Source organism: Scyliorhinus torazame, chromosome 6 (assembly GCF_047496885.1).
Source record: "Scyliorhinus torazame isolate Kashiwa2021f chromosome 6, sScyTor2.1, whole genome shotgun sequence".
In the NCBI taxonomy this organism is placed as follows: Eukaryota; Metazoa; Chordata; class Chondrichthyes; order Carcharhiniformes; family Scyliorhinidae; genus Scyliorhinus; species Scyliorhinus torazame.
Window position 1 is genome coordinate 167,030,666 of NC_092712.1, and position 20,577 is coordinate 167,051,242.

General features: G+C 49.3%; 1 protein-coding gene across 1 annotated transcript in view; it reads left to right on the top strand.

Moving 5' to 3' along the window:
• The window catches only part of slc25a13 (solute carrier family 25 member 13), a 470,724-nt gene that overhangs the window by 312,486 nt on the left and 137,661 nt on the right, over window positions 1–20,577 (top strand). Inside the window, exons 9-10 of the mRNA XM_072510240.1 lie at window positions 9,561–9,645; window positions 10,040–10,198. Coding sequence (XP_072366341.1) covers window positions 9,561–9,645; window positions 10,040–10,198 — 244 coding nt within the window. The remainder of the gene's footprint in view (window positions 1–9,560; window positions 9,646–10,039; window positions 10,199–20,577) is intronic.

Here is a 20,577-nt window from a genome sequence, read left to right on the forward strand (position 1 = left end):
TCTCCAAAAGAGCATTATGGCTTAGTGCCATTGCCTTGCCTTTCCCCTGTACCTCTGCATATTGTTTCTATTCAAGTAATCATCTAATGCCCTCTTGACTACCTCAATTGAATCTGCCTCCCCCGCACTTCCAGGCAGTGCATTCCAGATCTGAACCGTTGTGTGAAAAAGTTTTTTTCCCCCAACATATTTGCTTCCTTTACAAATCACCTTAAATGATTCCCCTTCTCGTTCTTGACTTTATGAGGGGGAACAGTTTCTCCCTATCTACTCTAACCAGCCCGGCATGACTTTGAACATCTCTATCAAATCTCCGCTCAGTATTCTTCTTACAGTCCCAACCTCTCCAATCTATCCTCATAAACTGAAGTTTCTCATCCTTGGAATCATTCTTATAAATCTCTTCTGCACTCTCTCCAATGCAATCACATAATTTCTGTGATGCGGTGGCCATAATTGTACACACTATTCCAGCTGAGGTCTAACTAGTGTGTTGTATAAGTTCAGCATAAACTCTTGCTCCTGTTCTCTATGACCCTATTAATAAAGCCCAGAATACTATATGCTTTATTAACTGCTCTCTCCAACTATCCTGCCACCCTCAACGATTATGCACCCAGGTCCCTCTGCTCCTGCACCCCTATTAGAATTTTACCCCTTATTGTCTCTCCATATTCTTCCTGCCAAAATGCATCGTTGATCACTGCTCCGAATTGAACTTCATCTAACCTATCTTCCAACTCCACCAGCTTGTCCATGTCCTTTTGTAGTTCTATACTGTCCTCTTAAACAGTTTACAATGTCCTGCAGCTGCTCTGTGACAGCCTTGACCCTGGCCCCAGGGAGGCAACATACCATCCTGGAGTCATGCCTATGGCCACAGAAATGCCTGCTTGTTCCCCTAACTAATGAATCTCCTATTACTGATGATCTTCCCTTCTTCTTCCTCCCCTCATGTGCAACAGAGCTGCTCGTGGTGCCAGAAACCTGGGGCGAAATTCTCCGGTATCGGCGCGATGTCCGCCGACTGGCGCCCAAAACGGCGCAAATCAGTCGGGCATCGCGCCGCCCCAAAGGTGCGGAAAGCTCCGCATCTTTGGGGGCCGAGCCCCAACCTTAAGGGGCTAGGCCCGCACCGGATGAATTTCTGCCCCGCCAGCTGGCGGAAAAGGCCTTTGGTGCCCCGCCAGCTGGCGCGGAAATGACATCTCCGGGCGGCGCATGCGCGGGAGCGCCAGCGGCCGCTGACTGCATTCCCGCGCATGCGCAGTGGAGGGAGTCTCTTCCGCCTCCGCCATGGTGGAGACTGTGGCGAAGGCGGAAGGAAAAGAGTTCCCCCACGGCACAGGCCAGCCCGCGGATCGGTGGGCCCCGATCGCGGGCCAGGCCACTGTGGGGGCACCCCCCGGGGTGGGCCCCAGGACCCCGGAGCCCGCCCGCGCTGCCTTGTCCCACCGGTAAGGTAGGTGGTTTAATCTACGCCGGCAGGACAGGCATTTTAGCGGCGGGACTTCGGCCCATCCGGGCCGGAGAATCGAGGGGGGCCCGCCAACCGGCGCGGCGCAATTCCCGCCCCCGCTGAATATCCAGTGGTGGAGAATTTGGCAACCGGCGGGGGCGGGATTCACGCCAGCCCCCAGCGATTCTCCGACCCGGCGGGGGGTCGGAGAATCTCGCCCCTGGATCTGACTGTACTCCTCTTGAGTAGCCAGCGCCCTCACCAGGTTCCAAAATGGAAAAACGATTTCTGGGTGGGATCCCAGGGATTGCTGCGCTACCTACCTAGTTCTCTGAGACTGCGTGCGAGTCACGCGTTCCCTCTCTCCCTCCAGATTCTTGAGCTGGCGTGTGACCAGCTCTCTGAACGTGCTCCTCACGTTACTCTCAGCCTCATGGATGTGCCGCATGAAACCTAGAGCTCAAGTTTTGACAGCTGTAGGTCCTAACTTTCCCTTATTTCAGATGCTAGTTTTTCACACACTGCCCCTTATATCGAGAACTTACCGACCAATTCACTTAACCAGTTTCCCTTGACAGCACAGTTGTCTTTTCTTTCCACTGCTTCCTCATAGCAGCTGAAATACTCATCAAATAACTAGCCTCTACTCCTGCAGCAGGCGAAGGCCACTTTCTGAAGATGAAAAAGTTAGAAAGCAAAAGAGCACTTCTTCCCTCTGCACCAAATTCTCACTTTGCTTTAAATTCCCAAATATACTCACTTGGACTGTGTATCACTCAGGGGATGTCTCTCCTAGTGTTCGTGTGCCCACTTACCCAAGGGGAGCATAAACACCGGCAGGTACTAGGAAGGCTGAATGGCCAGTTTCAATGCTGTATAGCGTAAGAAATTCTTTGACTGTCACTGCCTTGTTAATCAAGAATCTATCTAGCTCTGCCTTAAAAATATTCAAAGACTCGTCTTCCACTGCCTTTTGAAGAAGAGAGTTCCAAAAACGCACAACCCTCTGAGAAAAATAATTTCTCCTCACCTCTGTCATAAATGACCGACCACTTTGTTTTAAATAGTGACCCCTAGAACAAAATATTTTCCAAAATATTTCAGGAAAATTGAGGAGGGAACTTGCAAGAGGCATGCTACTTGGAATTCTAGATCCTCTTCTGCCTCCTGTTGTGTCTGTTCTCCTTCCTCTTCTCACTCCTATTTCCGGGTCATTAATTGCCACATTGTACTGCATACAGAACACAACAATGACCATAGGCAGTCCTGCTGTTTAATATATTAGGATTCCCTTTGCTTTGTTCAAACACCAAGATACTGTTTGGAATGCTTATTGTGTAATCTGTGGTTGACTGTCATTGTGGGGGCATCTTTGCATTTGCCCTGTATGAGAATTGAGGATGAAACCGAGAGATTATGAGCCAAGACATGTGTCTCTGCTCAATCAGCAATCACCCTTCACTGGGTGACCTCATGTGATTTGTGCTGACTGGGAATTTAGCACTGAAATACATGATATTAAGCAGGTTATGCACAAGCTGCTTGTTGATGGAGTAGATGCCCTTCCTGTTCATGTAAGTGGTTCAACCCTGCATGGAGAATGATTACTTGTTTGTGTGTAATATGTGTCTGCTGACTCTTCAGATCCATGGTGTTGGCAGTGAATTTCTCAGATCTTGCAGACAATGTTTTTATGTCTTCCTGAATGCACTTGTGGACTGCAGACTGTTCTTGGAGCTATGGCTCCCAGAGTTTCTCTACCTCAAACAAACTTGAGGAAATTTCATCTTGACAGGCAAATAAATATCAACCCTGTATCAATGCTCCAATTCAGCACACTGTCCTCTTACAAAGTCCCTGTGCACCTCCCTGGTGAACCTTACTTTCAGATGCAGAGGTCTGTAGATTAAAATTGAAACAAGAAGGGGCGAAAGGAAACTGGGGCGAAATTCTCCCCCAACGGCGGGATGTCTGCCGACTGGCGCCAATCAGACGGGCATCGCGCCGGCCCAAAGGTGCGGAAGGCTCCGCATCTTTGGCGGCCTAGCACCAACATTGAGGGGCTAGGCCGAAGCCGGAGGGATTTCCGCCCCGCCAGCTGGCGGAAATGGCGTTTGTTTCCCTGCCAGCTGGCGCGGAAATGCGGCGCATGCGCGGGAGCGTCAGCGGCCGCTGTCAGTTTCCCAGCGCATGCGCGGGAGCGTCAGCGGCCGCTGTCAGTTTCCTGCGCATGCGCAGTGGGGAGTCTCTTCCGCCTCCGCCATGGTGGAGGCCGTAGCGGAGGCGGAAGGGAAAGAGTGCCCCCACGGCACAGGCCCGCCCGCGGATCGGTGGGCACCGATCGCGGGCCAGGCCACCGTTGGGGCACCCCCCCGGGGTCAGATCGCCCCGCGCCCCCCCCAGGACCCCGGAGCCCGCCCAGCCGCCTGGTCCCGCCGGTAAATACCAGGTTTGATTTACGTCGGTGGGACAGGCAATTCCTGGGCGGGACTTCGGCCCATCCGGGCCAGAGAATCCAGCGGGGGGTCCCGCCAACCGGCGCGGCCGGATTCCCGCCCCCGCCCAATCTCCGGGAGCGGAGACTACGGCGGGGGCGGGATTCACGGCGGCCAACGGCCATTCTCCGACCCGGCGGGGGGTCGGAGAATGACGCCCCAGGTGTCCATTGGTACATTGGAAACCTGAAAGTTAATGTAGCGTGTCTGCCAGTGGCATTTAACTCAACCATGGGCTGGATTCTTCGGCCATGCACGCCGCAAGATCGCCAGGGATGGGACGCGGACTATGTAAAGGTCCATTGACCTCGGGTGGAAATTTCCCGTCGCCGGGCGGACGCAGCCGAAGAATCCTGTCCCATATCATTTTCCACCAATTGCTGTGACTGAACATGGTGACAACCTGCATGGTGCAACTTAAATTTCAGTATTTAAAGGGATACTGAAAAAGTGCAGTTCCAAGGAGTTTGGAGTTGGGAGCAAAAGAGAAAGAGAGGTGACAAGCAGGGCAATGGCTGCTCCTCAGTTCAGTGATGCCTCCCTGCATATGCTGGTGGGTGTTCTGAGGAACTGGAGGCATATATGGTTCCCTAGCAAAAGAAGGAAACCAGCTGGAAACACCAAGAAGGTGTGTTTGGGAATAGCAGAGGAGATGACAACAGGAGCATAGTACAGTGCTCCTGGATACAATGTAAAAAGTGTTTCACTTAACCTAAGCAGGGCAGGAAAATTGACAGCAATGATTCATTCATTTACACCCTTGTGTGCGTATCACCCTAACCTTTTCATTTTGCCTTCTTAAGCTTACGCTAGCACATCATTCCTCACAACAGCTTACCTGCAGACATATCCATCCTTGTAGGCCTATGCAACTTCCTCATTTACGCATCTGTCTGACACTCATGGATGACACTCATCCCCATCCTTATTCAATGTCATGCCTCTCCATTTATAGCCATCCTCAGCAAATGCTCTGCATCCATTCAACACATTCTGTAACTCAAATTCGTTAGTCCCTTTTTTCTGTCCCTGCAACATAACTGAGCACAGAACATGAGCGGAAGCCAGAAAACCGGAGGTGACTCTCCAGTCATCTTCTAGCTGACAAGTACAGAGCCCTGGCATGCCTGACCGGCAGTTGGGAAGATGGGGCTGGGGCTCTCAAGTTGCTGGAACATAATTAAATATTAGACAATCACATGTAATATCTGATGTCAACAGCGAGTGAAGTGTGATGAAACCTTTTTATCTTGAAAGGAATCTTATTCATGTCTTTGATCCGTTATGTGGCTTTCCCTCATTTTGCAGAAGTTGGTCGAGCTTGCCCTCAGCAGTAACTCTTCAGAGGAAGTCAATCCCTCGGAGTGTATGACATTACGTGACCCATGCAGACCATGTAGTAGCTTAGATACTTGCAATTCTGCAGGACAAATAATTTCACTTGTTGAGTCATACATCACAGGTGAGCACGGGGTGGAAACCAGTGGTTGGGACAGGTGGCAGGTGCTCAAAAGTCGGCTCAGCTGGACACATGCTGGTAACTTGGGGGCCATTTGAAGGATATTTCAGCAAAAGCAGAAAAGAATGTGCAGTCAATCCAGCTGCATTGTGCACGCCTTCAGAGAATTTGGAAGAGTTTCAAGCACCAGATGTTAATGCGTTTTGAAATCATGTCATCCATGACAAGGATGGCATGAATGGAAAGAGTGGAGAATTTAAAGATGGCAATCACACTAGTGCATGCAGATATTTACCAATGGCTTACATACTATGTATGCTATCTTTAATGTGATAATTGATTCTCTAGACTCGGTTTAGCACCCCATTGATCTGCAGCAAAGTGTTCTCCAGCTCACAGCTAGCAGGGGAGTGCAGTTGAGAAATTAAAGTAAATATGATGAAAGGAGACATGAAAATACGATCTCCGCTCAAAGCGCTTCACTTTTCCTCAGTAAGTACCCCATATACTGCCTTGCGCCCTGATGGCCAATTCAGCCTCCACACAGATATAGATGGGGTTATTGGGTTCCACAATGCAGAGAACATAGGCCAAGAGCACCTCAGCTGTCAGGGCCGGTATCTGAGCAGCCTGTCTCTATCTCTGCTGAAACTACAGAAGATGCACCATTGAAGTCCCGTAGGAAAAGGAAGAGTAAATATTTGACACATTTGGTGGTTATGTGGCATTCATGGTGTCATTCCGATGCCTCATTCTTCAGATTTCTGAGAACTTCAGAATTGTGAAAAGTGTCAGCAGTCAAGTTTTAAGTGGATCTGAGCAACCCTTGTCTCTGAAAACCAGCCTGCAACTTTGGTTCAATATCAGAAGACTTCTGGGAGGTTGGATTGTTGCAAGACAAAAGCACCATGGCAGCTATCCAGAAATCTTGCACACACCTGCATAGATATCTTATTGCGGCTGTACACCAGTTGCATGTTAATGGAATGGAAGCACTTAAGGTTTATGAATACTCCTGTTTGATGCATGGGTGACTTAATTACCATTTGCATGCAGTCAATGATGCCCTGTACCTGTGGGAAGCTAACTAGAGCCATAAACTGCCTGTTTATTCTGACTGGTACCATCACAGACCAAGTTGACATAATTACTGTTGCTGGCAACAAAACAATCAGTCACCTGATATATGCATTTGTGTGCCGCTGACTGCAAGATCCTGCAAATGTCTAAGAATGTGTCCTGGAAAGATTCGGAAATGTTGAGAGCAGTGGAGACTGTCAATCACTAGTTAGGTATGGTCACCAGAAGGCTGGAAATGTCTTCCAACACATGATATATTATCCTGAGTTTCCTGAAACACTGGTGTTTATTTGTTGAGAAAGCATATCCTCCACCTGTAGACCTTAGGTGCTGCATATTGCCTGCTAAGAGTTGCATCTTTTCTGATGCCCTCCTTTCTGTGGAGCAGCAGGTAAAAATCCTGGTGCTGCTGGTGGTCACCTTGGTCCTCCTCTGAAATCCAAAGTAGCACAATATAGGTGGCATCTATGCTGGTAAGATACTTCAACGCTCCAAATTGTAGTTCAGACTGCTGAATCTTCATGGTTTAGATCAGTGTTTTTCAAACTTTTTTTCCAGGGCCCATTTTTACCAACCAGCCAACCTTCGGGATCCAACCCGGCTGACCTTCACGACCCACGCTGGCCGATCTTCGCGACCCATGCCGGCCGACCTTCGCGATCCACGCCGGCCGACCTTCGCGATCCACACCGGCCGACCTTCGCAATCCACGCCGGTTGACCTGTTCGACCCACCATTTTCTCTTACCTTGTAATGTTTAGGTGAAATGTGGTGAACCTCCAATTTCTAGAGGATGAAAACATTTTCAGGTTCTGCATTTTTTTCCTGTAAAATGTTATCAAATAAAAACACCCCTGAACTTGTAGAAAAAAGGCTGCGCATGCGCACCGATAAGTGGGCACACATACGCAGTGCGGCCGCATTTTTTTAATATGTTCGTGGCCATTTTGAAGGCCACTTGCAGCCGGCAGTATTAAAAGGCGGCTGCTACGCGTGGATTTGCACGATCTGGAGCCAGGATTTTTCCCATGAATAGCCTGCTGCTCCAACTTGGTCTGTGATGGACGGCTCCACGACCCACCCGGGGGTCGCGCCCCTGACTTTGACACTGCCTGGTTTAGATGACGCCTCTTCAGTAAGTAAAATTATCATCAAGTTGTGCAAAAACCTCTCAATGCAAGTATGATGAACATGCGCACTCATTTACATGCTTTCGTTGGAGGCTTCTAAAAGGCTTGGAAAACCCAGTTAGCAACCTTCATCTTGCTGTATTTAAAGATTAACAATTGAATTTGGCAAACTTTTTTCCAAGAACTTGGTCGCGCATTGCCTAATGTGCATCAGTTAAATAGAGAACATAGTGGGTTGGAATCAGCTTCCCGACACACTTGCAGGATTTTACCCCTGTTTGTACCCAAATCCATCTTTTCACCCATGTTAAAATTCTCTCAAATGTTATCGATAGGTTAGGAACAGGAAGGTGGTATGTGCACCGGTTGTCATCAAGCCAAATTTCATACTTGCCTTCACCATCTTCTTCCTCATAGACTAAATATGATTGCTGCACCTATTCTGATGTCAGGGATATATCGTTCAGAACTCCATAGATACAGTACTTAAACTCAGTAACACTACTGTCAAAACCAACAGAAAAGTAAGAAACTCGCTTGAGAAATAAATTCTGTCTGCTCCAGTGCAAAGAGTGCAGAAATGCAGCAGCTTTCTTCTTTATGCTCACCTTAACTGAGGCATCCTGCATCTGATTTGTGCATGTTCTCCATCAAATGTTGGGGCGCATGCTGTTGACATTATCAAAATGCAATTTAAATTCCATTTAAATGGCAATGCTTGGTTTGGAATGTTGTAATTTTGAGCCTGAAGAAATAGCAGGATTCTACAAAAATGGTTCAAAGTGGAAGATTTTTTTTCTGTCAATTGTGCCAGAAAATTGGATGCAAACTGAAAATTAGAAACCGTATTAGGTTTCACTTTTCCAAAAGTGTTTTTAGTATTAAACCTTTTTATACTGTGCGGAACAGTCGAATACCCAGGTTGTTCCAATTGTGTACTGATCAGTCTTCTAAAACAAATATTATCAGGGGCGAAATTCTCCGGAAACGGCGCGATGTCCGCCGACTGGCGCCCAAAATGGCGCAAATCAGACGGGCATCGCGCCGCCCCAAAGGTGCAGAATGCTCCGCATCTTTGGGGGCCGAGCCCCAACCTTAAGGGGCTAGGTCGGCGCCGGACGAATTTCCGCCCCGCCAGCTGGTGGAAAACGTCTTTGGTGCCCTGCCAGCTGGCGCGGAAATGACATCTCCGGGCGGCGCATGCGCAGGAGTGTCAGAGGCCGCTGACTGCATTCCCGCGCATGCGCAGTGGAGGGAGTCTCTTCCGCCTCCGCCATGGTGGAGACCGTGGCGGAGGCGGAAGGGAAAGAGTGCCCCACGGCACAGGCCCGCCCGCGGATCGGTGGGCCCCAATCGCGGGCCAGGCCACCGTGGGGGCACCCCCCATGGCCAGATCGCCCCGCGCCCTCCCCCCCAGGACCCCGGAGCCCGCCCGCGCCGCCTTGTCGCGCCGGTAAGGTAGGTGGTTTAATTTACGCCGGCGGGACAGGCATTTTAGCGGCGGGACTTCGGCCCATCCGGGCCGGAGAATCGAGCGGGGGGGCCCGCCAACCGGCGCGGTGCGATACCCGCCCCCGCCGAATCTCCGATGCCGGAGACTTCGGCAACCGGCGGAGGCGGGATTCACGCCAGCCCCTGGCGATTCACCGACCCGGCGGGGAGTCGAAGAATCTCGCCCCTGATCTTTTTTACTTGATGTGGATTCTACCACATGTCCTGAGGATGTTGAGGGGCATTTTAAACTGTTCCGTTAAATGATTTAATTTGTTGCACTCTCAGGGATTTGACACATATTGCAACATCCTACACCTTTTCATTAAGTCAGAACAGATTAATTTGTTCTTTGCTGTGGTACAGTAGCTAAACATTTGGAACTTATGATGAATAATGAAATCACCAAACCTTGTTGCATTCTCAAAGTTTGATTTTCTTTTAAGCTGCCTGGAAGTGACACACAGAATTTTGCAATGACAGAACTGGCAGAATCGGCGTACAGGTTTATTCTTGGTGGAATTGCTGGAGGTTAGTTGGTGCACATTTTCTTTTCCCTCTGCATAAACAATTTTTATGTAAGAAAAATATGCCTTTTTACCTTCCTTTGGAGCAGATTCTTCATTGTGTTGATTCGAGGCTATATCATAAGGAACCTTTATAGAAGTGCTTTTGTACCTGCCACTGTTCAGAGGTGGTATTTCTGTCTCACTTGGCTCCAGACTGTCTTCAGAAGAGACAAGTTAATAATAAGTTAGAGTTACTTCTGAAAATGCTTTAATTAAAATCTTTCTTCATAAAGTTGGCAGACAAAAAGAACCTAATTGACGAATGTGATTTATATTGAGGGAGTAGTTTAGTATTTCTTTCCTTGTCTCCATTGTTAAAGATTTTAAACTAACTTTATTACTGCTCTGCTCTACAGCCACAGGTGCCACTTCTGTCTATCCAATTGACTTGGTGAAAACCCGTATGCAGAACCAACGTTCCACGGGATCATTTGTGGAAGAGATTATGTACCGTAACAGCTTGGATTGCTTCAACAAAGTGTTGCGATATGAAGGCATAATTGGACTTTATAGAGGTCAGTTTTTGCATTGTTCTGCAGTCGATTCACATTATTCACAGAAAATGTGCTTCTCCTGTCCTGACGTTGTAACAAAAGTAGGCAGCAGAGATTGTCATTTATTAGACAAACTTTTACAAAATGCATTAGCATTCTTATGAATGATTCAGAACTGCCCATAATTTAAACTATTAACTTTTTAAAAAACAATTAACTTTTTTTTGCTTTGCTTCTATAATGTTTTGTTGTCATTTCATATCCATTCTGATGTTTCCATTGACACTAAATTTGGAGGTTGCTGAGAAATGTTTGCAAACTTGTCACTGACAGCTTTTCATACATATACAATACTTTGAAGATTTAAAAAAAAAATTTGGAATAGCACGCTTGGATATCTGTTATGTTGAATCCTTTAATTTGAAATCTACGCTGTGTCTGCGAAAAATACTTTATTGCTTTTCTATGTAACTATATTTAAAAGAAACTCATAATTTAAAAGAAACTCAAAATTTAAAAGGGGATATCACCTTTGAAGAAATGTTCAAATTAGGCATCAAAACTTGTCCCTTTGGCCAGAGCTTAAGGGGGCCGTTTGGAATGGGTCTCGAAGCTGAGAGAGGGGTGTAAATTTAGAATGGGTGACGCTGGGCCGGAAGTCCAATGTCTTCACATTGTTTTTGTGCATTTTACCAATACAACCAACCTGAAGATTTTACACAGCAACAGAAAGACAGTTAAGTCATTTAACTGAGCAATTGACATTGATTTTCTGGTGCATTTTGAATTTTGCTAATGGCACACGGGAAACAGATGCCTTCTGAGCCTTTCCTGTTGAAAGGGGATGCCAAGCAAGTGGGAGTTCAGTGTCAGCTTTCTCTGACAGTCATCAAGGGAAACCAGCAGGCAGGCCATGCCAGGGAGAGTGGAATAGTGTGGGCACCTGCAGCTGAAGGCAGGAGGGGGAAGGTGCCAACACAGTGCAGCGTGCTGCGAGGAATTTTAGCGTTGATTGCAAAAGGACTGGAGTATAAAAGTAGAGAAGTGGTGTTGCAATTGTATATCTGGAGTATTGTGTGCAGTTGTGGTCTCCTTATTTGAGGAAAGATGTGGTGGCATTGGAAGCAGTTCAGAGGAGGTTCACCAGATTGATTCCTGGGAAGAAAGGGTTGACTTATGAGGAGAGATTGAACAGTTTGTACTTGCACTCGCTGGGGTTTAAAAGAATAAGAGGGGATGTGATCAAGGTATATAAAATGTTAAAAGGGTTTTATAACGTAAACATAGACCAAATGTTCCCCCTTGTGGGGCAATCTAGAACGAGATGCCACAGATATAGGTTGAGAAGCGTTAGATATAAAACTGAGATGAGGAGGAACTACTTCTCTCAGAAGTTGGTAAATTTGTGGAACTTGCTGCCCCACAGTGCGGTGGAGTGTGGATCATTAAATGGTTACAAGGCGATAGATATATTTCTGATTTTTAAAAAACAGGTTAAAGGGATGTGGGGATCAGTCAGGGAGGTGGATTTGATCCCAGGAAGAGATCAGCCATGATCTGATTGAATGGTGGAGCAGGCTTGAAGGGCTGAATTGCCTACTTCTGCTCCTAATTCCTACGGTCTTATATCTCTGCCTAGCATTGCAATCAAACTGTGAGGCCCGGACACTTTGATTGAACCCTGGGGCGTCAACACCACAGAGGCAGCAGCCAACAACCAAGCACCCAAGAACAGGGCTTCAGCATTGGGGATATCCCCGCAACCGGGGGGGACGGGGGGGGGACTACCTGGGCACAGCACTCCCGAGCATTCCTGACAGGGATCTAGGGGCTCCTGATATGGCCTGGGGAGAGCATGCAGGGCAGGATCACCAGCACAACTGGTTCAATGGATGGCACTTTGAGAGAAGGTGGGACACGTAAGGATGGGGGAGGCTTGAGGGATGTGACTGTCCCTGGGTGGGAAGCCCTAATTGACTGTCGGTCTCTCACCGTCTCCAATTCCTTCTAGATATAACAATATGGATGGTATTGCTGACCCCGTAGCGGCAGCCCTCGTGGTGTTAGTGGCTGCCGAGGCAGCCCATGTGCAGGGGATCACCTCACATCCTGCAGAACTGTCCACCCTTCAGACGGGGAGGGACCCAGAGGGGTGCCGGCAATGGCTCAAGGTGTACAGGCACTGTTGGTCTTTTGAGAAGATGACGACAGCATGTGGCAGAGTGGGCTCTGTTTCAACAAGGCGATGATGCAGCATCTGTGCCATGTCCTTGTGGGCCTGGCACCCCTTAGAGGAGGAGGAGGACGCCCGCTGCTGGTGGCCATGAAGGTCACCACAGCTCTGAACCTATATGCCACCAGTTCATTCCAGGGCTCGAGCAGGAACTTATGACGCATTTCACAAGCTACAGCCAACAAGTGCATCATGAGGTCACGTATGCCCCGGCAGCTGACTATATCAACATTGAGCTGGACCAAGCCCATCAGGTTGCTCGGGCAGCAGGATTCTCCACCATTGCCACGAGGCCCCAGGTCTAGGGTCTACTTGATGGCATGCATGTCGCCTAGCGTGCACTGGAGCATCTGGGAGTGCCCTTCATTAACAGGAAGGGGTTTTACTCTCTGAATATTCAACCCGTGTTCCACCACAACCCCCGGATCATGCACGTGTGTTCACGCCGCCCAGGGATCATGCATGACAGATGCATCCTGGAACACACGGAGATCCCCGACAGAACCCATGGTGATGGGTTGGCTCTTGGTGAATGAGGGGTACCCACTGAGGTCCTGGCTGATGACGCCAACAGAGGACGGAGACTGAGGTGGAGACCCGATATAATGAGGCCCATGTTGCCACCCGTGCTATTATTGAACAGTGCATCAAACTTCCTGGACCACTCTGGTGGTGCATGTCCCCCCCCCCCCCCCCCCCGAGGGTTTCTATATTAAACTATGCTATCTCTAACTAACAGACTTCTCAAGTACAACTGCTCCTAGGCCTGGCACTCTTCCAGCTGCCTTCTAATTCCTAACTCCCAGATTCCCCGAAGACACATGATACATATATGACATTCTGTGGTTCCCTCTAGTGGTAAGAAGCATTATCGGGGGCTTCCAATGGTGGCCATGGAGTGAGTGGGTGCTCATTTGGTGGCTCCCGCTCGTGGCGGTTTTTTCAGACTTTTTCCCCGGTTAATAGGTGGATGTGAGGCGGAATAAAGGTGCAGGAGAGTCCAGGGAAGAGATTGACCCTCTGGTGTATGCAGCTGAGGGCCAGAAGCGATCGACAAAGAGGGAATCAGTCCCAACAGAGCTGGAGCAGCGCCTGTGACGCACGTGGAGATGGCGGAGGGTCAGGGAACGGCCCTGCCGGCTCAGTGGTCGACGGATCAGCTGGTGAGCTTCTTGAACGAGTTCACCCAGCAGTGTTGAGGATCTGGTCCGGGTGGTGGATTCGATCAGGGTGGTGGTCGAACGCTTGGAAAGCTGGTGGCACAGGGTCAGGCAATCCAGAAGATGGAGGAGGTGGCGGGGGAGCACGAGGAGCAGTTTGCCTCAATGGCAGCAGAGATGGGGCTGATGCGTGATCAGCAGAGGCGGCTCCAGGAGAAGGTTGAAGACCTAGAGAACTGGTCACGCAGGCAGAACATAAGGATCGTGGGCCTGCCGGAGAGGAGTGAAGGAGCCGATGCTGGTGAGTATGTGGGGAGGATGCTGGAGAAACTCGTAGAGGGTGCGTTTGCACGGCCTTTTGGAGGTGGATCAAGCGCACATGGCGCTAATGAGGAAGTCACAGGGGAATGAGTCGCCGAGGGTGATGGGGGTGCGGTTGCACCGGTTCCTGGACAAGGAGCAAACTATGAAGTGGGCCAGGCAGACTAGGCGCTGCATCAGGGAGTGCAATGAAATCCGAGTGTACCAGGACCTGGGTGCATAGCTGGCCAAGAGGAGAGTGAGCTTTAACAAGGTCAAGGCATCCCTCTACAAGAAGGGGGTGAAGTTTGGACTATTGTACTCGTCACATCTGTGGGTGACCTACGAAGGCCGGGAATTGTACTTTGGTTCGGCGGAGGAGGCGGTAGAATTTGTTAAAGACAATGAACTGGCAGGAGAATGAGGACTTTGAACTTGAGATGATGTTATGATGTTGCTGTTAACTTGTGTTTGGGACCATTTCTTTCTTTTTTGGCTTCAGGTTTGTTCTTTGTTCTTTGTTAGGGGATAGAAGGTTGGTTTCTTTGTTTGGGCTTCGGAAGGGATTTTTGCTTGTCGTTGTTTTTGCTTGTTTGCACTAATGTTTGAGCGGTGGGGAGGGGAATCAGGATACTAGGCGCCATGGGCGCAGGCTGCCAGGCTAGCTGGGTGGGCTCGTTCACGGAAGTGCAATGGGGGCGTGAGTGGAAGGTCAGTGGGGGATGGCGGCAGGGGTTGTTGCTGGGGATTTGGGGGGACTATGGTTGATCAACCGGGGGGGGGGGAAGCGGGGGCGGCAGGATGTCCCCCGACCAGGCTGGTCACGTGGAACATGCGAGGATTGAATTGGCCAGTCAAGAGGACCCTTGTGTTCGCACACTTAAAGCGATTGAAGGCAGATGTGGCCATGCTACAAGAGACGCACCAGAAGGTGGGGGACCAGATTAGGCTGAGGAAGGGATGGTTGGGCGAGTATTTCATTCGGGATTGGACTTTAAAACGTTGGGGGTGGCGATTGTGGTCAATAAGCAGGTGGCGTTTGAGGTGGGAAGTATAGTGGCAGACTCTGGAAAAAGGTCTGTTATGGTAAGCGGGAAATTGGAGGGGATGCCGGTGGTGTTAGTAAAGATCTGTGCCCCAAACTAGGATGATATGGAATTTATGAGGCAGGTGCTGGGGAAAATTCTGGACATGGGCTCTCATCAGCTGATTATGGGGGCGGACTTTAATACAGTCTTGGATCCGAGACTGGACCGGCTGAGTTCGAGGTCGGGGACGGTATCGGCTACAGCTAAGGAGCTTCGGGGGTTCATGGAGCACATGTGGGCGGGTGGATCCGTGGAGATTTGGGAGGCCGAGGGCGAACAAATTTTTATTTTATTCCCATGTGCACAAGGTGTACTCCCGAATAGATTTCTTTGTGTTGGATAAGATGCTGTTGGCAGGGGTGGTGGATGTTGCGTATTCAGCAATAGTGATGTCGGTCCATGCCCCGCACAGGGTGAATTGATGAGTGAGCAAGAGGGGGGCCCAGCGCCCGCAATGGAGGATGGATATGGGACTGTTAACGGAGGAAGAGGTGTGGAAGCGGGTGAAGAAGGCCATCTGGGAATATGTTGAGATTAGTGACGGGGGGGAGGTTTCGGCAGGTGCGGTTTGGGAGGCACTAAAAGCAGTGGTCAGGGGGGAAGTTTATTTTGATTCGGGCACACAGGGAGAAGGCAGAGGGGGTGGAAATAGAAAGGCGAGTGGAGGAAACCTGCAGGTGGACAGGCAATATGCAGAGGCCCCGGAGGAAGTGCTGTTGAAGGAACGCCAGAGGTTGCAAATATAATTTGGGCTGTTATCCATGGGTAAGGCGGTAGGGCAGTTGCAAAGCGTGAGAGGGGCAGATCTGAATACGGAGAGAAAGCGAGCAGGATATTAGCGCACCAGTTGAGGAAGCAGGAGACGGCGAGAGAGGTTGGGAGTGTGCGGACGAATCGGGTGAGATCAGGTTACTTCAGGTTGCACCGAGTGATGAGGCAGGGATGTCCACTTGCCCCACTGTTGTTTGCCTTGGCCATAGAACCGTTGACTTCGGTATTGAGAGGGCGAGGGTCTGGCAGCGGATAGTATGGGGGCGTGGGGGTGGAATACAGTGTCTCGCTTTCCGTGGACGATCTTCTTCTGTACATATTGCACCCGCTGGGTGGGGATTGGTGGGATTATGGGGATATTAGAGGAATTTGGCAGGTTTTCGGGATACAAATTGAATATGAGTAAGAGTGAGGTCTTTGCAATCCAGGCAAGGGGGCAGGAGAAGAGATTGGGTGAGATGCCGTTCAAGGTGGTGAGAGGGAGCTTTCGATATTTGGGTATACAGGTGGCGCGGGAGTGGGAGCAGCTGCCTAAACTGAATTTGGTCGGTTAGTAGAACAGATGAAGGGGGACTTTCGGAGGTGGGATGTACTCCCGTTGTCATCGGTACAGACGGTCCTCCCGAGGTTTTTGTTTGTTTCCCAGAGCCTCCCAATTTTTATTCCCAAAGCGTTCTTCAAAAAAGTGAATGCAGAGATCTCGGGATTGGTTTGGGCTAGTAAAACCCCGCGGGTGAAAAAGGAGTTGCTGGAGAGTGGTGGTGGGGGTGCTGGGGCTGGCTCCCTAAATTTCACTAATTACTACTGGGCGGCGAATATTGTGATGGTCAGGAAGTTGGTAGTGGGGGGGACAGGACGGTGTGGGAGCCGGTGGAGCCGGCGTCATGTAAGGACACTAGTTTGTGGGCATTATTAACGGCGCCTCTGCCGTTCTCGCTGGCTCGGTACTCCACAAGCCTGGTAGTGGTGGCAGCTCTGAGGGTGTGGGGACAGTGAAGGCAGCACATGGGGTTAGAGGGGGTGTCGGTGTGGGCACTGATATGTGATCACCACCGGTTTGCTCCGGGGGACTGGACAGGGGCTTTTGGAGGTGGCAGCGGGCAGGGATCGAGAGATTTGGGACTATCTTTATTGATGAGGGTTTCCCGAAGCTGGAGGAGGCATTTGAGTTGCCAGGGGGGAATGGGTTCCGGTATCTGCAGGTGAGAGATTTTGTGCGGAGGCAGGTTTCGACCTTCCTGCACCTGCTGCCCAGGGGCTACAGGATAAGGTGGTGTCGAGAACAGGAGTAGGAGAGGGGAAGGTCTCCAAGATCTATAAGGAGCCGAAGGAGTGGGAGGGAGCCACGATAGTTGGGGGTGAAGATAAAGTGGGAAGAAGAGCTGGGTGGGGAGTTGGATGCCGGGTTATGGGAGGAGGCCCTGAGGAGAGTTAATGCGTCCTCGTCGTGCCCCAGGCTCAGCCTGATACAGTTTAAGGTGGTCCACAGGGCACACATGACTGTGGCCCAGATGAGCAGGTTCTTTGAGGAGGCAGAGGATAGGTGTGGGCGCTGTGCGGGGGTCCTGCGAATCCATATGCTTTGGGCGTGTCCGAGACTTTGGGGTTTCTGGCAGGGGTGTGTTGACGTCATGTTAGAGGTCTTACAAATGAGTGTGGAGTCCAGAGATGGCGATCTTTGGGGCGAGAGAGGCCGATGTCCTGACCTTTGCCTCCCAAGTGGAGACGGATCTTACTAGGATGGAGGGACTCGGAAAACCTGATGTCGGGGGTATGGGTTAGAGACATGGCAGGGTTTTTCAGACTTGAGAAAATGTAATTCGCCTTGAGGGGTTCGTTGCAGGGATTTGGTCGGAGGTGGCAGCCGTTCATCGGCTTTTTGAGATACACAAAGCTGTCAGCAAGGGGAGGGAGGAAGAGGCATGTAAGGACAGGAGAACCAGGTGGCTGGGGAAGGTGGCATTTTTTGTGTAAGCCATGTTGGCTGGGGTTTGTGGTCAGGGGGTTTGTTGGTTATATTTTGTTTTTGTTCACATTTGATGTTGAAAATTATTAAAATTATAAATGCCTCAATAAAATATTTTCTGAAAAAAAAGAAGCATTATCATTAACTTGTTAACTCTTTACATCACAGTCAATATACATACATCTACAGTAACAGACATCTACAGACGCTGAAAGATGCTCTCGTACGAACGAGATATGGCGGTCGACTCATCGATCGACAGTTCCAACGCGCCACAGCAACAAACCCCACCCACCTCCTCAGAAGACAAACACAGGACACAACAGACAGAGTACTCTTCGCTGTCCAGTACTTCCCCGGAGCGGAGAAACTATGTCATCTTCTTCGCAGCCTTAAACACGCCATCGATGAAGATGAACATCTTGCCAAGGTCATCCCACACCCCCACTACTTGCCTTCAAACAACCATGCAACCTCAAACAAACCATTGTTTGCAGCAAACTTCCCAGCCTTCAGAACAGCGACCACGACACCACACAACCCTGTCATGGCAATCTCTGCAATCTCTCTCTCTCTATATAGAGAGGATATATCATGTGACTTTGAGGATTCTGGAAATTGGGAATTAGAACGCAGCTGGAAGAGTGCCAGGCCTAGGAGCAGGTGTACTTGAGAAGTCTGTTAATTTGAGATAGCATAGTTTAATATAGAAAAGATCATGGGTATCACCATTACACGTGAGAACACCACCGACTAGGTACGCGGTACGTACTCGTGCGACTTGGCCAACGTTGTCTACCTCATATGCTGCAGGAAAGGATGTCCCAAAGCATGGTACATTGGCGAGACCATGCAGACGCTGCGACAACGGATGAACGGACATCGCGTGACAATCGCTAGGCAGGAAATTTCCCTTCAGCAGTCAAGGGCATTCAACCTCTGATCTCTGGGTAAGCGTTCTCCAAGGCGGCCTTCAGGGCACGTGACAACGTAAAATCGCCGAGCAGAAACTTATAGTCCAGTTCTGCACATATGAGTACGACCTCAACCGGGACCTTGGATTCATATCGCATTACCTTCATCCCCCACCATCTGGCCTGGGTTTACAAAATCCTACCAACTGGCCTGGCTTGAGACAATTCACACCTATTTAACCTAGGGTTACCCCTATCTCTGGACCGGTAAAGACTTAATTAACTGCAAATGCTCGCATTCAAAGCATTGTCTTGCATTTTGACTTTGTCTATCTATATATATGTTTCTGGAACATACCTCTTCATTCACCTGAGGACGGAGCAGTGCTCCGAAAGCTAGTGATTTGAAACAAACCTGTTGGACTTTAACCTGGTGTTGTAAGACTTCTTACTGTGCTCACCCCAGTCCAATGCCGGCATCTCCACATCAATGTACATATCATTACAGGTAGCACAGTGGTTAACACTGTTGCTTCACAGCGCCAGGGACCCGGGTTCGATTCCCGGCTTGGGTCACTGTCTGTGCGGAGTCTGCATGTTCTCCCCATGTCTACGTGGGATTCGTCCGGGTCCTCCGGCTTCCTCCCACAAGTCCCAAAAGATGTGCTTGTTTGGTGAATTGGGCATTCTGAATTCTCCCTCAGTGTACCCGAACAGACATCAAGAGTGTAGTGACTAGAGGATTTTCACAGTAACTTCATTGCAGTGTTAATCTAAGCCCACTTGTGACATTAATAAAGATTATTATTAATTTGGACGGTCTGAATTCTCCCTCCGTGTACCTGAACAGGCGCCGGAGTGTGGCGACAGGGGCTTTTGACAGTAACTTCATTGCAGTATTAATTTGACAATAAAAGATTATTATTATTAACGTACTAAAGTCTTTATAAACATTTTTTACATAGCCTATTTCTGACGCAATTCAAGTTTGTAAATCAACCGGTATTAAAAATGCAGCTATTTCTAATAGTTTATGATGCACACTTACAAATACACTGTACTCTTCACAGCACATTTACATGAAGTAGTCCTACTAGTGGAAATGCACGAACCCTACCTGTGCTAACTCCTACAAATTTTGCCCAATCAATCCCATTTTTAAATTATGAAATTATTATTTGAATGGCTGTAAGTTAGGAGGGGGGAATGTGCAATGAGACCGGGGTGTCCCATACACCAGTCCCTGAAGGTAAGTAAAGAAGGGAAATGGTATGTTGGCTTTCAGAGTGAGAGGATTTGAGTACAGGAGCAGGGATGTCTTGCTGCAATCATACAGGGCCTTGGGTGAGGCCACATCTGGAACATTGTGTGCAGTTTTGGTCTCCTTATCTAAGGAAGGATGTTCTTGCTCCAGAGGAAGTGCAACAAAGGTTTACCAGACTTATTTCTGGGATGGCAGGACTGATGTATGAGGCGACATTGAGTCAGTTAGGATTGTATTTGCTGTAGTTCAGAAGAATGAGGGGAGATCTCCTAGAAACCTATAAAATTCTAACAGGACTAAACAGTACAAGAATGTTCCCGATGGTGGGGGGCGGGTTGTGTCCAGAGCCAGGGGCCATAATCTGAGGGTACGGGTGTGGTAGTATGCATTAGGGGTCATGTGGGACTGTGAAGCCGTGATGCCATTGGCTGACAGATCCCGGGTCCTGGTTGGCTGTTGATCTCTAGCTCCGCCCTGAAGGCGTAGTATAAGAACCAGGAGTTCTCCCCGCAGCTCCAGTCTGTTGCTGAACTGCGGGGAACAAGTCACGCTTAATAAAGCCTCATCGACTTCATCTCTATTCGTCTCTCATAAGTCATTGTGCGCTACAATTTATTAAGCGTGCTTAAAGGACTATGGAGCTCAGGATCGCCCCGGAATGCCTGAGGAACAGCCCCCACGCAGTGAACTCAGCAGCAGTTTTT